Source organism: Myxocyprinus asiaticus, chromosome 10 (genome assembly GCF_019703515.2).
Source record: "Myxocyprinus asiaticus isolate MX2 ecotype Aquarium Trade chromosome 10, UBuf_Myxa_2, whole genome shotgun sequence".
Lineage (NCBI taxonomy): Eukaryota > Metazoa > Chordata > Actinopteri > Cypriniformes > Catostomidae > Myxocyprinus > Myxocyprinus asiaticus.
Genome location: NC_059353.1, coordinates 36,952,546 through 36,966,981, shown reverse-complemented (window position 1 = coordinate 36,966,981; position 14,436 = coordinate 36,952,546). Strand labels below are relative to the sequence as shown.

The window sequence follows — 14,436 nt, the reverse complement described above, 5'->3', positions numbered from 1 at the left end:
TCCTTCCACTCAACTTTTTGTTAACATGCTTGGATACAGCACTCTGTGAACAGCCAGCTTCTTTGGCAATGAATGTTTGTGGCTTACCCTCCTTGTGAAGGGTGTCAATGATTGTCTTCTGGACAACTGTCAGATCAGCAGTCTTCCCCATGATTGTGTAGCCTAGTGAACCAAACTGAGAGACCATTTTGAAGGCTCAGGAAACCTTTGCAGGTGTTTTGAGTTGATTAGCTGATTGGCATGTCACCATATTCTAATTTTTTGAGATAGTGAATTGGTGGGTTTTTGTTAAATGTGAGCCAAAATCATCACAATTAAAAGAACCAAAGACTTAAACTACTTCAGTCTGTCTGCACTGAATTTATTTAATACACGAGTTTCACAATTTGAGTTGAATTTCTGAAATAAATGAACTTTTCCACGACATTCTAATTTATTGAGATGCACCTGTATATATATATATATATAAACCCACTCTCCACTGCAGAATGTACATTTTTAACGACAAGACAACTAATTCCTTGTCACATTAGAATTATCTTATAATAATTATTATCTTATTATCTTATAAAATTTTTAGCAGCAATATGTCTCATCTGTGATCATATTTTCTAAATATATGGCCAGACGTGCAGTCCACAAATAACCTTAGAGCGACAGCAGTAGGATTGCCCACTATCGACGTCATGGTAGCAGCATCAATTGATAAAGTCGCTGCATGTGTGAATGGGGCTTAAGGCATCTTGTGGATTTTTACTGCATTAGAGGAACACATGACAAAATAAAAAGGGCAATCAATAAAAAAGGAAAATACATTTAAGTCAACATGAAACTCCAATCACAACTCATTTTACTTCCATGCTCTGAAATATTTCATAGTGATACAGGATATTCTATGAGAAAAAAAATGTAGGCCGGGGGTTGATTTTATTCATTGAGAATTGATGGGATTTTTTTAAAAGTCAGCCAAAAAGGAAGGCCGTTTCAGAGGCGGAGCACATTTTGATGAAAGATTGGAAGAACTTTATAAATATATATATATTAGGGCTGACAATCACCTTTTTTTTTTAAATCAAATTAATTACATGGTATGCCGATTAATTAATTGAATTAATCGCAATTGATCGCATATATAAATATTTGCTTAGAAAGCCCTTCAAATAACAATATTTCAATAAATAATGATTAAATACTTATAGTTATATTTAATTCATTATAAATAAAATATATATTATAAAAAATATATATAATATAAGTAATTAAAATGCATTACATCATTGTGGCACACAAGTAAAGCATTAAAAAAGACGGTAACACTTTACAATAAGGTTCTATTTGTTAACATTAGTTAACAACATTAGTTAACAAACTAACAATAAACAATACTTTTACAGCTTTTATTAATCTTAGTTAATGTTAATTTCAACATATTCTAATACATTTCACAAATCAAAGGTTGTGTTTGTTAACATTAGTAAATGCATTATGAACTAACATGAACTTACAATCAACAATTGTATTTTTATTAACGAATATTAACAAAGAATAAATGCTGTAAACAATATATTGTTAACTGTTTGTTCATGATACCTAATGCATTAACTAATATTAACAAATAGAACCTTTTTGTAAAGTGTTACCAAAAATACAATACAAAAAGTGGCTTTAGTATGCAATATTTTGTTTATTTCCATATTATTGAACTTATGTCATCTGCCTATCATTGGCCTACAGTTCACACAATCTATTTTGCAATTGAATTCGTCAATCAGTCCGAGATAGATTTATTATGAGGGCTTTCTAAGGATGCATCAATGCACACCTGCGTCAGATGCTTTTGGAGCATCTCATTTACGTTGCATCATAAACATACTGTTTTTAGGTGGCTGTGTCAAGTTAAACATAGTTTGAAGCTTAGAAAAATATGTCTTGAACGCAAGAATGTGTTCGTTCTCATCTTGTGATGTCTGCTTTCGGTGAGTGTGGTTTGTTCTCTGTATAAGCGCGTTGCCAAACAGCTGAAGTTTCGCTTACTGCCCCCTGGAGAAAACAGGTCATACTTCAAGCTTGAATTGCTCAGATGGAAGGAATATTCCATATCAATTATCCATCATTGCATAATTTTTTTTTAAAGCGTTATTTTTTATATAATTAATCGCACTGAATTAACACATTAAATAGACAGCCCTAATATATATATATATATATATATATACATATATATATATGTATATAGAATGCACAGATGAATCATGCACAATAAAGACCAAGAACAATGAACAAGAAAAAAATTAATTAAAAAAATGGGGTCAATTTAGGATTAATGCTGACTTTAAATACATTTTGCTCCTCACTTCCAAATAACTTGTTTTCCCCTCTAACTAATAAAAAAATAAGAAACTAAAACAAATATATATATATATATATATATATATATATATATATATATATATATATATATATATAACAATTCTTTCTTAATCATATGTGGTGCTTACCCTTTGGCTGGGTGCACAGTCAGACACTTTGGTTTGTCAATACCATGGATGACTGAGGTTTTCAGAGATCCGTCTAGTCGGGCAACATTGATCTGCGTCTCTTCATTCTCAGAACTCAGCCAGTACATGTTCCTTGACACCCAATCTATTGCCAGCCCTCGGCAGTTTTGAATATCTGCACATACCAGAGATGGCCATTACCATGGATGGCACATCACAACTACAGCACTTCTGTGCATACTGTAATAAAATGGCTTTGCTTATGGCGAAAGTTATCCACACTGTGAAAATAACTAACAGTGACACATGATTTGCATTTTGAACACTTTGAGAAGGTTGAAGAAACACATTGTGCTTGATAACAGCATTCAGGATATGCAGTTTGGAGAAGCAATCCACTGAGAAAACTTCACAAACAAGCTCTACTATCACAAAATATATTATTTATGTTCTTTAGTGCATTCTCTCAACTGTCATTTGTTTTAATGCCACAAACCTCTTATGAACAAAGTCTTCTTATAACAATAATAATAATAATAATAAAATAAAAAAAATATTTAGGCCCAAGTGTGATCAAAAGGAATAAACAAAGACGATATTGCAGCACAACCCCACAATCTGGCAGCAGAGAAACAAGTATAGAAAAGCTTATTAACAGCCTAGAAATAAAATAACTGTCACTTAGTGGATGCTAATTGAAGGAATATCCACAACCATCAGAGTGAACAATCATCCGTAATGAATTTGTAAAAACAAAAACATAACAGAACCAAAAGAAAGCACTGAATGCAATGTTAAAAAGGATGTTTTTAGAGTTCTTGTTGAGAATATTGACTGACCTCCAGAAATGACTGTTTGAAGGCCTGTTCCATTGATGAATGAGCGCTTTATTGTTTGAGTCTTAACATCTGCCCAGTATAACCTTTCCTCAAGAGCATCAAAGTCCACCACAGTGACATCATCAATATCAGGAACAGTCAAAGCAGTCATGACATTCATGTATGGATTATCAATGTCCACTCCACGAATCTCTGACCTCCTCACATATAGTAGGAACTTCTTCAATGCTGAAAACATTTTTAAAAACAACATATTCAATACATTTTAACCAATGAATTTCCATAACTTTTCCAATCCTTCATGATTACTGAATGAGGAATCTGAATAATTGAATTTTTAGTGATCGTTTTATATAAATTAGACTCACAAAGAGAATTTCTACCAAATTAAATATTTTAGAGATGAGCACATAGAAAAATATATGAAAGTTTATTGGCTATAGATAGGCCTAATTGTTTAAAATGTCTGCGATCTTTGTACACTAACCTCTTCAACTCTGCGGACCTACTGGCCGGTCCAAAACGGGGCACTATGTCGCAAAAAAAAGTTTCCGCTTAAAAGATTGGTCTCTGGAAGGCAGCAGCCCAAAAATGCCCCAGAGTTGAAGAGGTTTTAATGTCCATGAATGCAATGAAAATAAAAAAAAACAAAAAAAACAAACATATATATATATATATATATATTATTTTTTATTATTTACTATTTATTAAAGGTGCACTCAGTAACTTTTGTCTTTGTGTAATCTTGGACTTAAACTGACACCTAGCGGCTTGGATGCAACATCATTTAAAATCAATAGTTTTCAGTTTCAGATGCCATTATAGAAATTTAGTATTCACAGTCAGCCATGATTACTTTTTATCAATGAGAGAAAGTGTCAAATAACAGGATGGTTACTGAGATTAATGGAATAGTTCACCCAAAAATGAAAATTTGCTGATAATGTACTTACCCTCAGGCCATCCAAGATGTGTCTGAGTTTCTTTCTTCATCAAAACAGAATTTAAGATTTTTAGGATTTCATTTCAGGACTCCTCCTTTAAATGATGCAAGTGAACGTACTCCATTTTTTAGATGGTCCAAAATGCATATTTAGGGTGCATCAAAATAATCCACACGACTCCAGACGACAAATAAAGTTCTTCTGAACCCAAACGATTGATTATTTTTAGAAACAAAACAATACTTATATACCTTTTAGCTACAAATGTTCGCTTCCATACATCTCTCATGAGAGGGATGACGTAAGCTTGTTGGTAAGGTCACGCGTCACGAGGAGTAGGAGGCAGGAAGCGCATCATTGTTTACAAGAGAAGGTGCGCTGTACAAAAGTTTAATTGTCTTTGCTGTAGTTTTGTATTTGTATAAGTGTGTTGTTCAAAATGGTCATTTGGTGTATGTATCCTGGATGCTTCAACCTTCAAAAAAGAAAATGCACGGCAGGAAAAATATTAACTTTTCATCGATTGCCTATATATGACCATGAGCGATTGAAGCTCTGGCTTATCGCGCTGAACCTGGATATCAGTACACCCCTACATTCTCTCAAATATTGGAGGGTGTGCAGTGAACATTTTACCCCTGAGGATTTCAGACCATTGAAAGAAACAAAGGCTCGATATCTGAATTCATCGGCTGTGCCCGTGCTGTTTTTCCAGTGAACTCAGGTATGTGTGAAAGCTTTGTCATTGTCACACCTCCCTCAGTACTCCGCTCATCACCCGATTTCTAATTCACCGCATCTGCACTCAATTCACTCACTCATCACTGCCTGCATAAATACGTTTGTGAAGCTTCTCTTCTGTGTGAAATCACCTGTACCATTGATCTCACTGTGTAAATTCTGTGAATCTCACAAAAACTCTCACGCACTTGGTTTCGCTAACTACAACTTGTGTGGCTTGAATTCTTGACAGTCATATAGCCTATAAATTTCTTCTAAAGAAAAAGCACAAGTGGATAACGCAATGGCATTGCTCCGAAATAAAGGATGGTTATTTACTGCAGTAATGTTTTTTATTATTATTATTATTTGGAAATGATTATTTTTATATATATATATATATATATATATATATATATATATATATATATATATATATATATTGTTTTGAAATTGTTTTGGTTTGTGAACGGCACTTGGTCTGTGCTCTGTGCAAGTTTCTTTTTCTTTCTTTTTTCTAAATTATTATTATTGCTTTAATCAACATAACATGACAGTCAAACCAACTGAAAGCATAAGAAATAAACTAAAATAAAAAAAAAAATACTTACAAAAAGGTATATCGACAATATACAGAATTCAAAAGGCTATAAATTATACAATATACAATGCATATAATATTAAGATTCAAAAGGGAATATTCAAGGCTTTATAAAAGTTAATACTCTTTAGCGCTTTACTGTTTTTTACTCCATCTGTGCAAGTTTCTCTTGTAAACAATGACATGCTTCCTGCCTCCTCCTCCATGTGATGTGTGACCTTACCAACGAGCTTACGTCATCCCTCTCATGAGCACACGTCACAGAGATGTACGGAAGTGAACATTTGTAGTTAAAAAGTATATAAATATTGTTTTGTTTCTAAAAATAATCAATCGTTTGGGTTCAGAAGGACTTTATTTGTTGACTGTAGTCGTGTGGATTATTTTGATGCACCCTAAATAAGCAAAAAAATGGAGTACATTCACTTGCATCGTTTAAAGGAGGAGGCCTGAAATGGAATCCTAAAAATCTTAAATTCTGTTTTGATGAATAAAGAAACTCAGATACTCATTGAATGGCCTGAGGGTGAGTAAATTATCAGCAAATTTTCATTTTTGGGTGAACTATTCCTTTAAGCGAATAGTATTCTATCATGGCAGCCCCCATTTGCGGACCCTCTCCATGTAGAATAAAACAGCTTTTAAGGTTACTGAAATTACTGGAGCCTTCATTTGAATGTAAGTGGTCATTATTTCCTATATACATTGCAAATTTATAATTCATGTTGTTAGGAGTGTGGAGGTGAAGGTGTGGTCAAGCACCCATCTGGGGAGAGAGAATGCGGTAAGGACATCCGCCTGAGATGAATTGTGACTAATTACCATTTCTATGTACACAGTGAGAGTCGGGGGAGATAAAAGTCAGCCCAGTCCACAGAGAGAGGAAGAGAGATACAGACCAGAGACTTTTTGTCTGTTCCAGAGTGTTTTGTTTGAGTGTAAGCTGGAAAGCATACCTTTGTTTGAGTGTAAGCTGAAAAGCGATTTCTGTTTTATTTGATAATAAACCCTGACTCATGTGGACTTTGGAAACCGGCTTCCACTTCCTGCTTGATCCAAATACGAAATTTTTTTTCACTGGTGCCACAATCCAGGATAAGGAGAAAGGGTATACTGCTGTGGAGTGATCTTCGCCACTGGAGGAAGTCTTGCGATCCCTCGCCAGCATCCACCAGGCTCAACACCAGGCCATCATGGATCTGCGGGCAGAACAGCAACAACGGTTCAAGGCGCTCTTTCGAGGCAAAGAGGAGGACCGACAGGCTTTGCGGAGCTTGGTACCTCAGGAGGGGGCACACCCCGCTACCCCGGCAGCAGCGAACCCCCATGTGATGCTTGCAAAGATGGGGGAGCAAGACGATCCAGAGGCCTTTCTGGAGCTCTTCGAGTGCACGGCCCAAGCTCTGGAATGGCCGCGGGCACAATGGGCAGTCCACCTGTTACCGCTGCTGACCGGGGAGGCCCAACTCATGGCCCAACAACTCCCGGTCGACAACCTCCTGAGGTAACTCGAGCTGAAGAAAGCCATCCTGCAGCAGGTCGGCCGCAGTCTAGAGGAGCACCGCCAGCAGAAAAGAACTGAGGGCTTGAACTCAGGAGATCATGTAAGCAGTTTGAATCAGATTCACTTTCTCAGCGAATCAGCCGTCAGTGTCCTCACATCTGGGAGTGCAGACATTGCAAAATAAGAGTACCAAGTGTATTTCAGGCTTCTTTATAATTAAAAGTCCCGTATTCTGGTAATTATTGATTGGGATTGGAGTAGCACAATAAACTGCATCTGGAATTTCTTTCAGTTTGCACTCTTGTAGTCTTTGTGTCTGGGCCATCCATTATCCGCAAAGAAAGACTTAAGGCAATATTGAAAAAAAATAAAAATAATTATTTATATATCAAGCTTTTGACACTTAGGACAATTGAGGAATGTGTACACAACTAATACACAAGTTGCAAACATTCACTGATGCTCAAGAAGGCAACACACTACTATATGCATACTATACTTTATGTAATTATCTGTAATGTAGATTCTGTAGAGCAGTACTAAATAAAAAAAAAATCTTTTATCTCTTATTTGTATAAATTATGAAAGGGGTGTGAACATTTGAGACAAAAGGGAATGCAACTTATCTTCTCAACAATATATTCTGTTTATTAAACTTCTGATTAATGGGTTATCAGCTGTCTTTTCTTTGGCTTTCTATCTTGTTTCTGATCAGCAATCTAAATCGAGCAATTTTGTGAATTGGTGACTAAAAAACAGCCATTTGGCTCTGTAACAATTAAAGATGGGAAAGGAGGAAGCTAGGACCAGCTCTACAAACACATAGACATTTAATAACGCTTTTCAGTGTATAAAGAAACAAAAACACGCACTGCTTTTCAGCCAGCTACGTCAAATCATAAAACACACACAACAAGAATGCGGACAAGCTTCGTGCATCTCTCTCTCGTCTACCGCTGTCTCTTCTCCTTAAATACTCCTGCCTCCCCTCGCTGAAACGTGAGGCCGGTGTGGCTCACAGGTGAAGTCATTTGCCACTTATCTTCCCGGCCTCGCTCTTCCCAGACGCCGCTCAGATCCGCCCTGCTCACCACAGGCTCCTTAATGTTTCAGTTTAGGAGCCAATGGCTCCTAAGTCATTGTTTTAGTCTGGAGCCATATCTGTTTTATTTGATGATAAACCCTGACTCACATGGACTGTGGAAACCGGATTCCGCTTCCTCCTTGATCCAAATATAAACATTTGTCACTAGGAGTTAAACTTTTTAATGAGGAAAAAATTACTGAGTGCACCTTTAAATGTTATATGATGTGTTTTAATATTTAGAATATTGTATTATTTATTCCACTCTACCCTTGTATTAAGTTCAGTATGAATTAATGACTTCTTAAGTTGTATATGTATTAAGCTTTCTCTGTAATTGACAAACAAAACAGACAATTAAATAGTTTATTATGATTGTGTCTTAAAATAAATTGTCCAGACCTAACCAAATTTCTTTCAGTTTCCATTACTTTTTTGTTTTGTTTTTGACTGTGGGAACCCTTAAACATATAAAACTCAATACTTCCTCCAATAAGCTAAAACCAGTTCACAGTTATACACATTCACACACAAACTGGTTGATAGATGAAACTAAATGAGTAAAGCCTCATGACCGTCCCTTTTCTTTAGAATATGTGTTCTGTTTGTAAAGAGAGACCCTATAGTACATACTCACCCACACAAGAGCGGTTGTTTAAGGAGAGCTTCATGAGATGAGGACAGGAACACGAGGCTGTGAAGTTGTAATCAATGAGACAGAGGTGGGAGCAAAGGCCTTTTCCATCGTTCCCCTCACATGGGTTTGAGGCTGAAAAACCCAAGGTGAAATGCATTTAAACACACCAAGTAAAATCAATATCACATCCTTTGATTTGCTTCAGGAGAGCAGCTCTTTTATAAGGAACCAGCAACAACTGTTGCTGACATCAATTGAATAAGCTGTGTTCAAGTTACTATTACACACAGAAACAAGCAGCAGTGAAACCAATATAATTACACTACCAGTTAATGATTTCAACACATGGCTAAATGTATGTTTCATGATCTTAAAAACCTTTTGCTTAATTGTTTGAAATAACTAGACAAAAAAAAAGAAAGAAAATTCTATACATAAATAAACAAACAAAATATATATATATTTCAAATTAATGTACTGAACTGGATAGTGAGGGGAAAATAGCCAACAAGTGTCCACGCATGGGAACATATTCAATATCGTTTAAAAATAATTTTTGTGGCACCTCACGAAGTTGATTGAACAAAGGGTGACTTACTTTGAAAAAGCTAAAATCTAAGATTGTTTTGATTTAAAAAATTTTGCTCACTGTATAAAGGATGGCATTCGATATGAGATGTGTAACATTTAAGGATAAAGATCTCTGCGTTAAAAAGAGTAACACAAACAAATGTGTATAAAACACTGCAACTGCAACCTTGCCATGAAAACATTAATCTTGATTTCATGGTATAGTGAAGAGCTTAGGTTATTTCATCAATGAAAGAAAAGTGCTGACAACTCTTAGTACTTCTGACAGCACAGCACATTATGACATCTGGTAAGAGCATCTATGTAGATGGGGCCTCAGTTCAGTTTCTGCTATATTTCATCTGAAGGTGATGTTCATCTAGAGGTTCATCACCATCTAGAGATGGCTAGAAGGTCACTGGTGTGCTTAACCATCAGACCTTTCTCTACCTATTCAAGCACTACACATCAGGAGGGCAGCTGGAATGAGAAGATGAGATATTTCAGTCATCGTATAGGTCTATTAAATTTATATTTGTTAAAATATTTCATAATAAATTAAATATGTATTAAAATATTAAATTAATTCATAATATTATATATACTGTACATACTATATACTTTATTAATAACAAATATTTTTTCTTAATTATACTACTATTATAATTTAATACTATTTGATTAATGTTTAATTAAATGTTGACACTTAAGACATTATATTGCCATTCTATTAAAACGTTACCTGTCTAAAAGTTTACTTTACGGTATTATTTACAAGTTTATTTGCAGTATATAACAATGGTTGTATACAGTTTGGCTGCTATTCTTCTGGAACTTCACTGCACTTGGGAGTTACCCTTCAATTCTTACATTAAAAACTGATCTGCATAACCATTGTAGGTTAGTACACGGGAATACTGCCTGTTGTAGAGAGGCTTCAACCCGTGCTCAAACCCCAATCAACTGGATGCAGTTAACATCAAATGTAGTTGCATCTTGTAAATAATTGATCCAATGGGACTTTGAAAAGAGGCCCATTATTTCCTTCCGATGTTGAACTTATGTAGCTAGCATATATTTGCAAGTGAGAATAACAAATAATTTCAAGTGACTAAATTATATCCTAGAATCCCATAGAATTAATTATACATTCAGTTGGTCTGCAGGGGAATTATGGCTGTTAAATGGCTGAATAAATACTGTACAAACAGTGCGGGTGCACTTGACTCACAATAGAAACACATGATTTGGAAGTACCGACTCGACCTCATAAATCAGCCACAGATTTCATAAAACAATTTGAATTTACCTTGCACATAGAATTGCTATATTAAAGTGGACATGAAATAGGCTATAATTTGTATTTTCACTGTTTTCATCTCTGTATGAATAGGGAAAGATACAGCCTGTCTGCAACCTCCAACAGTTATTTGAAGTGGTCTGCTTCTCAGCACAGAGCTGGGGAAGTGCTTACACCACTTCAGGCCACACAGGCACTAAAAATGGGAACCTTCCAAACAAGTGTCGATCTTTTTAAACCACACATAATGCATTTGCAACGTGCTAGTTGACGCCTGAAGTCTCAGCCCATTAGGCTGGTTGGTGTAGCCCCTTCTCAAGGCCCACAGACATTCCAAGGTCTGCCATTACAATGTTAGAACTGCAGGAGCCAAACATAAACACAATCGCCATGGATTGTTAAGGGCCAGATCCTAGAGTCTGGACACTTTTAATAGCCAGACTTTCCCATGGGCTCTTTTAAACTGGATTTGCCGTACTTATTGGCTTCCTTGGCTACAGAGCACAATTTGTTGACACTTATCTGTGTAAAACAGTCACCCGGTGCCATGGCAGGAGACATTAGATGCTTTGGCAGGGCTCCCTAAAGCTCTGGGCTGGTTGAAATGATGCAAATGAGATTATTCCGGCTGATGAACATTTATAGAGGGCTACATTTTTGAACATCTGGACACCTGGCACACTTTGAAATAAAAATAATGTGTGTTAATCTGATGTTTTAAAAATCACACACACACACACACACACACACACACACACACACACACACACACATATATATAACATAATATATATATATATATTGTGCAAGGATCGCAGAGAGTAGCATGAGCCTCCACATGCAGAATCTCTGCGGTGTCATGCACAGCGAACTACATGATAAAATGCACAGATTGACTGTCTCAGAAGTGGAGGCAACTGAGACTTGTCCTCCACCACCAGGATTGAGGTGAGTAACCGTGCCACCACGAGGACCTACAAAGTAGTGGGAATTGGGCATTCCAAATTGGGAGAAAAGGGGATAAAAAATTAATTAAAAATCTGGTTAGTTAAAGGTGCACTGAGTAATTTTTTTCCTCATTAAAAAAGTTTAACTCCTAAAGACATGAATTATAATTTTGCAATATATGTAGGAATACTCCAGTCATATTAGTAACCCTATACAATCTGATTTATTCTACATGGAGAGGGTCCACACTTAGGGGCTGCCATGTTAGAATCACATGACCAGCCGAATACTACTCGCTTAATCTCAGTAACCGTCCTGTTATTTGACACTTTCACTCATTGATTAAAGTAATCATGGCTCACTGTGTATACTAAATTTCTACAATAGCATCTGAATCTGAAAACTACTGATTTTAAATTATGCTGCATCCAAGCCGCTGGTTGTCAGTATAAGTCCAAGACGACACAAAGACAAAAGTTACTGAGTGCACCTTTAACATATGTCATTGAAACTGTTTTTAGTAACATCAAGATTTTAGGTTTAAAAGAAAAGTTCACCCAAAAATGAAAATACTGTCATCATTCACTCAGCCTCATGTCGATCCAAACCTGTATCCCAAAAGTACCATAAAATAATTTTAAAAGAATTATTTTTTCAGTTAAAATATTTGTTGCACATTCATGAACACCATGAGAGATGCTCACATTTTTTTAAATAATTTTTGTTTTTGGGTGAAGTATTGCATTAAATTTAGATTTTTCACTAGTTCATTTTAAAAGGTCCTAAGGTGAAAATTGTTTATTTTTTTAAAGTAAAAATATTCCATGTAGTCTCTTAGTTAGTATGAGTTAATAAAAGCTTCATATATATAATAATTATATATAATGTAAAATGCTATTCTGCATAGTTTTAGATAGAGTAATGCATGTCACAAAGGATCTTTGCACATTTTTTTTTTCTTCAAAGATGCAAGCAGTCACTGCGAGTACTGTCTGCTTAACAGAAGATAAACTGCTGCCTTTCCTGGCTGCAGAACAGAGAAAACCCTGTTTGACACTTTACCATGAAACATTTAAAATTAATTTGGGTTGAGGAAAGAACACATCTTGAGCCCACGTCAAGCCTGCGTATTCTCCGCATGACCCCCTTTTTCAATTATTCAGCTGCACTCATTGGAGCCGTTTGGCCATTTCCAGATTGGCAGAAGGAATGAATGATCAGCGGGAATCGGATCAAATTAATCCTCGCCCTGTCGAGCACATGTAGGGAAATTTCACTCTGTGTTTCCTGAACAAAATCTGAACATTATTTTTTGAATAACATGCAGCTCAGCATGTTAGTGGTCAGCATGAAATTTGCAAGGCTAACTGTAATGTGGTTTGCTTATAGAATAAGCTCATCTGGTATTCACGGTAAGAAGAAAGAGTGTCAAATAAGAGTTTTAGACATTTGGAACATTTGAATTCTCAGCCTGAAGGTGCAAAGTTTTTCAGATTTCTCTTAAGGTTTCATGTCTAGATACCTCCATAAATTAAATGCAAGAGAACTGTAATGCCTGTTTCATGTATAATAAACAGAACTGGTCACTATGGCAACAAGGTTGTGTCGGTCTTTTGTTCAAGCAACACCTTCAGCATGATAGATTTGTTATTAACCTCTTTGATTTCAATGGATTTTATTACTCTCAGTGTTTTTCAGTGACCTTGCCCACAATTTAGTACGATATTTACATACTTGGTTGTTAGACAACATTAGTTCAGTTTTCTATTTTAATTAATAAATACACAGTGTACACTGATGAGCCAAAACGTGAGCAAATAACATTGATTATCTCCTAACAAGGGCACATGTCAAGGTCTGGGTAGATTAGATGGTAAGACGACATTCAGTTATCGTAGTAAATGTGTTGAATGCAGGATAAATGGGCAGAAGTAAAAACCTGAGCGCCTTTGACAAGGGCCAAATTGTTATGGCCAGACAACTGGGTCAGAGTATCTCTGAAACAGCAAGGCTTGTGAGGTGCTCCCAGTCAGCAGTGTTGAGTACCTTCCAACAGTGGTCAGAGAAACCACAAACCACAAACCACTGACAGAGTGTTGGGCACCCAAGGCTCATCGATGCATGAGGGCATTGAAGGCTATCCTGTTTGGTCCGAAACAACAGAAGGTCTACTATGGCACAAGTTACAGAAAATATTAATGATGGTTACGGAAGGAATGTGTCAAAACACACAGTGCATCACACCCTGCTGTGTATGGGGCTGCATAGACACAGATCAGTCAGAGTGCCCAAAATGACCCCTGTCCACCATCAAAAGCGCCTACAATGGGCATGCGAGCATCCAAACTGGACCTTGTAGCAGTAGAAGAAGGTTGTCTGGTCCGATGAGTCCCATTTTTTTTACATCACATGAATGGGTGTGCCATTTACCTGGGAAAATGATGGCACCAGGATGCACTGTGGGAAGACGACAAGCTGGTGGAGGGAAATGTTCTGCTGGGAGACCCTGGGTCTGGCCATTCATGTGGACGTCAGTTTGACACGTGCCACCTACCTAAACATCGTTGCAGGCCAGGTATACCCCTTCATGGCAATGGTATTCCCTGATGGCAGTAGTCTCTTTAAAAGGATAATGCGCCCTGCCATACTGCACACATTGTTCGGGAATGGTTTGAGAACATGATGAAGAGTTCGAGGTGTTGCCCTGGCCTCCAAATTCCATCTGTGGGATGTGCTGGACCAGAAAGTCTGATCCACGGTGGCTCCACCTCGCAACTTAGGCAGGCGGTCA

The 14,436-nt window shown here is 36.6% G+C and overlaps 1 protein-coding gene across 1 annotated transcript in view; it reads right to left on the bottom strand.

Moving 5' to 3' along the window:
- The window catches only part of LOC127446903 (low-density lipoprotein receptor-related protein 1B-like), a 491,131-nt gene that overhangs the window by 126,568 nt on the left and 350,127 nt on the right, over positions 1 to 14,436 (bottom strand). Inside the window, exons 29-31 of the mRNA XM_051708221.1 lie at positions 8,828 to 8,959; positions 3,338 to 3,565; positions 2,499 to 2,673 (exon numbers count right to left, since the gene is read on the bottom strand). Of these exons, the coding sequence (XP_051564181.1) occupies positions 2,499 to 2,673; positions 3,338 to 3,565; positions 8,828 to 8,959 (535 nt within the window). The remainder of the gene's footprint in view (positions 1 to 2,498; positions 2,674 to 3,337; positions 3,566 to 8,827; positions 8,960 to 14,436) is intronic.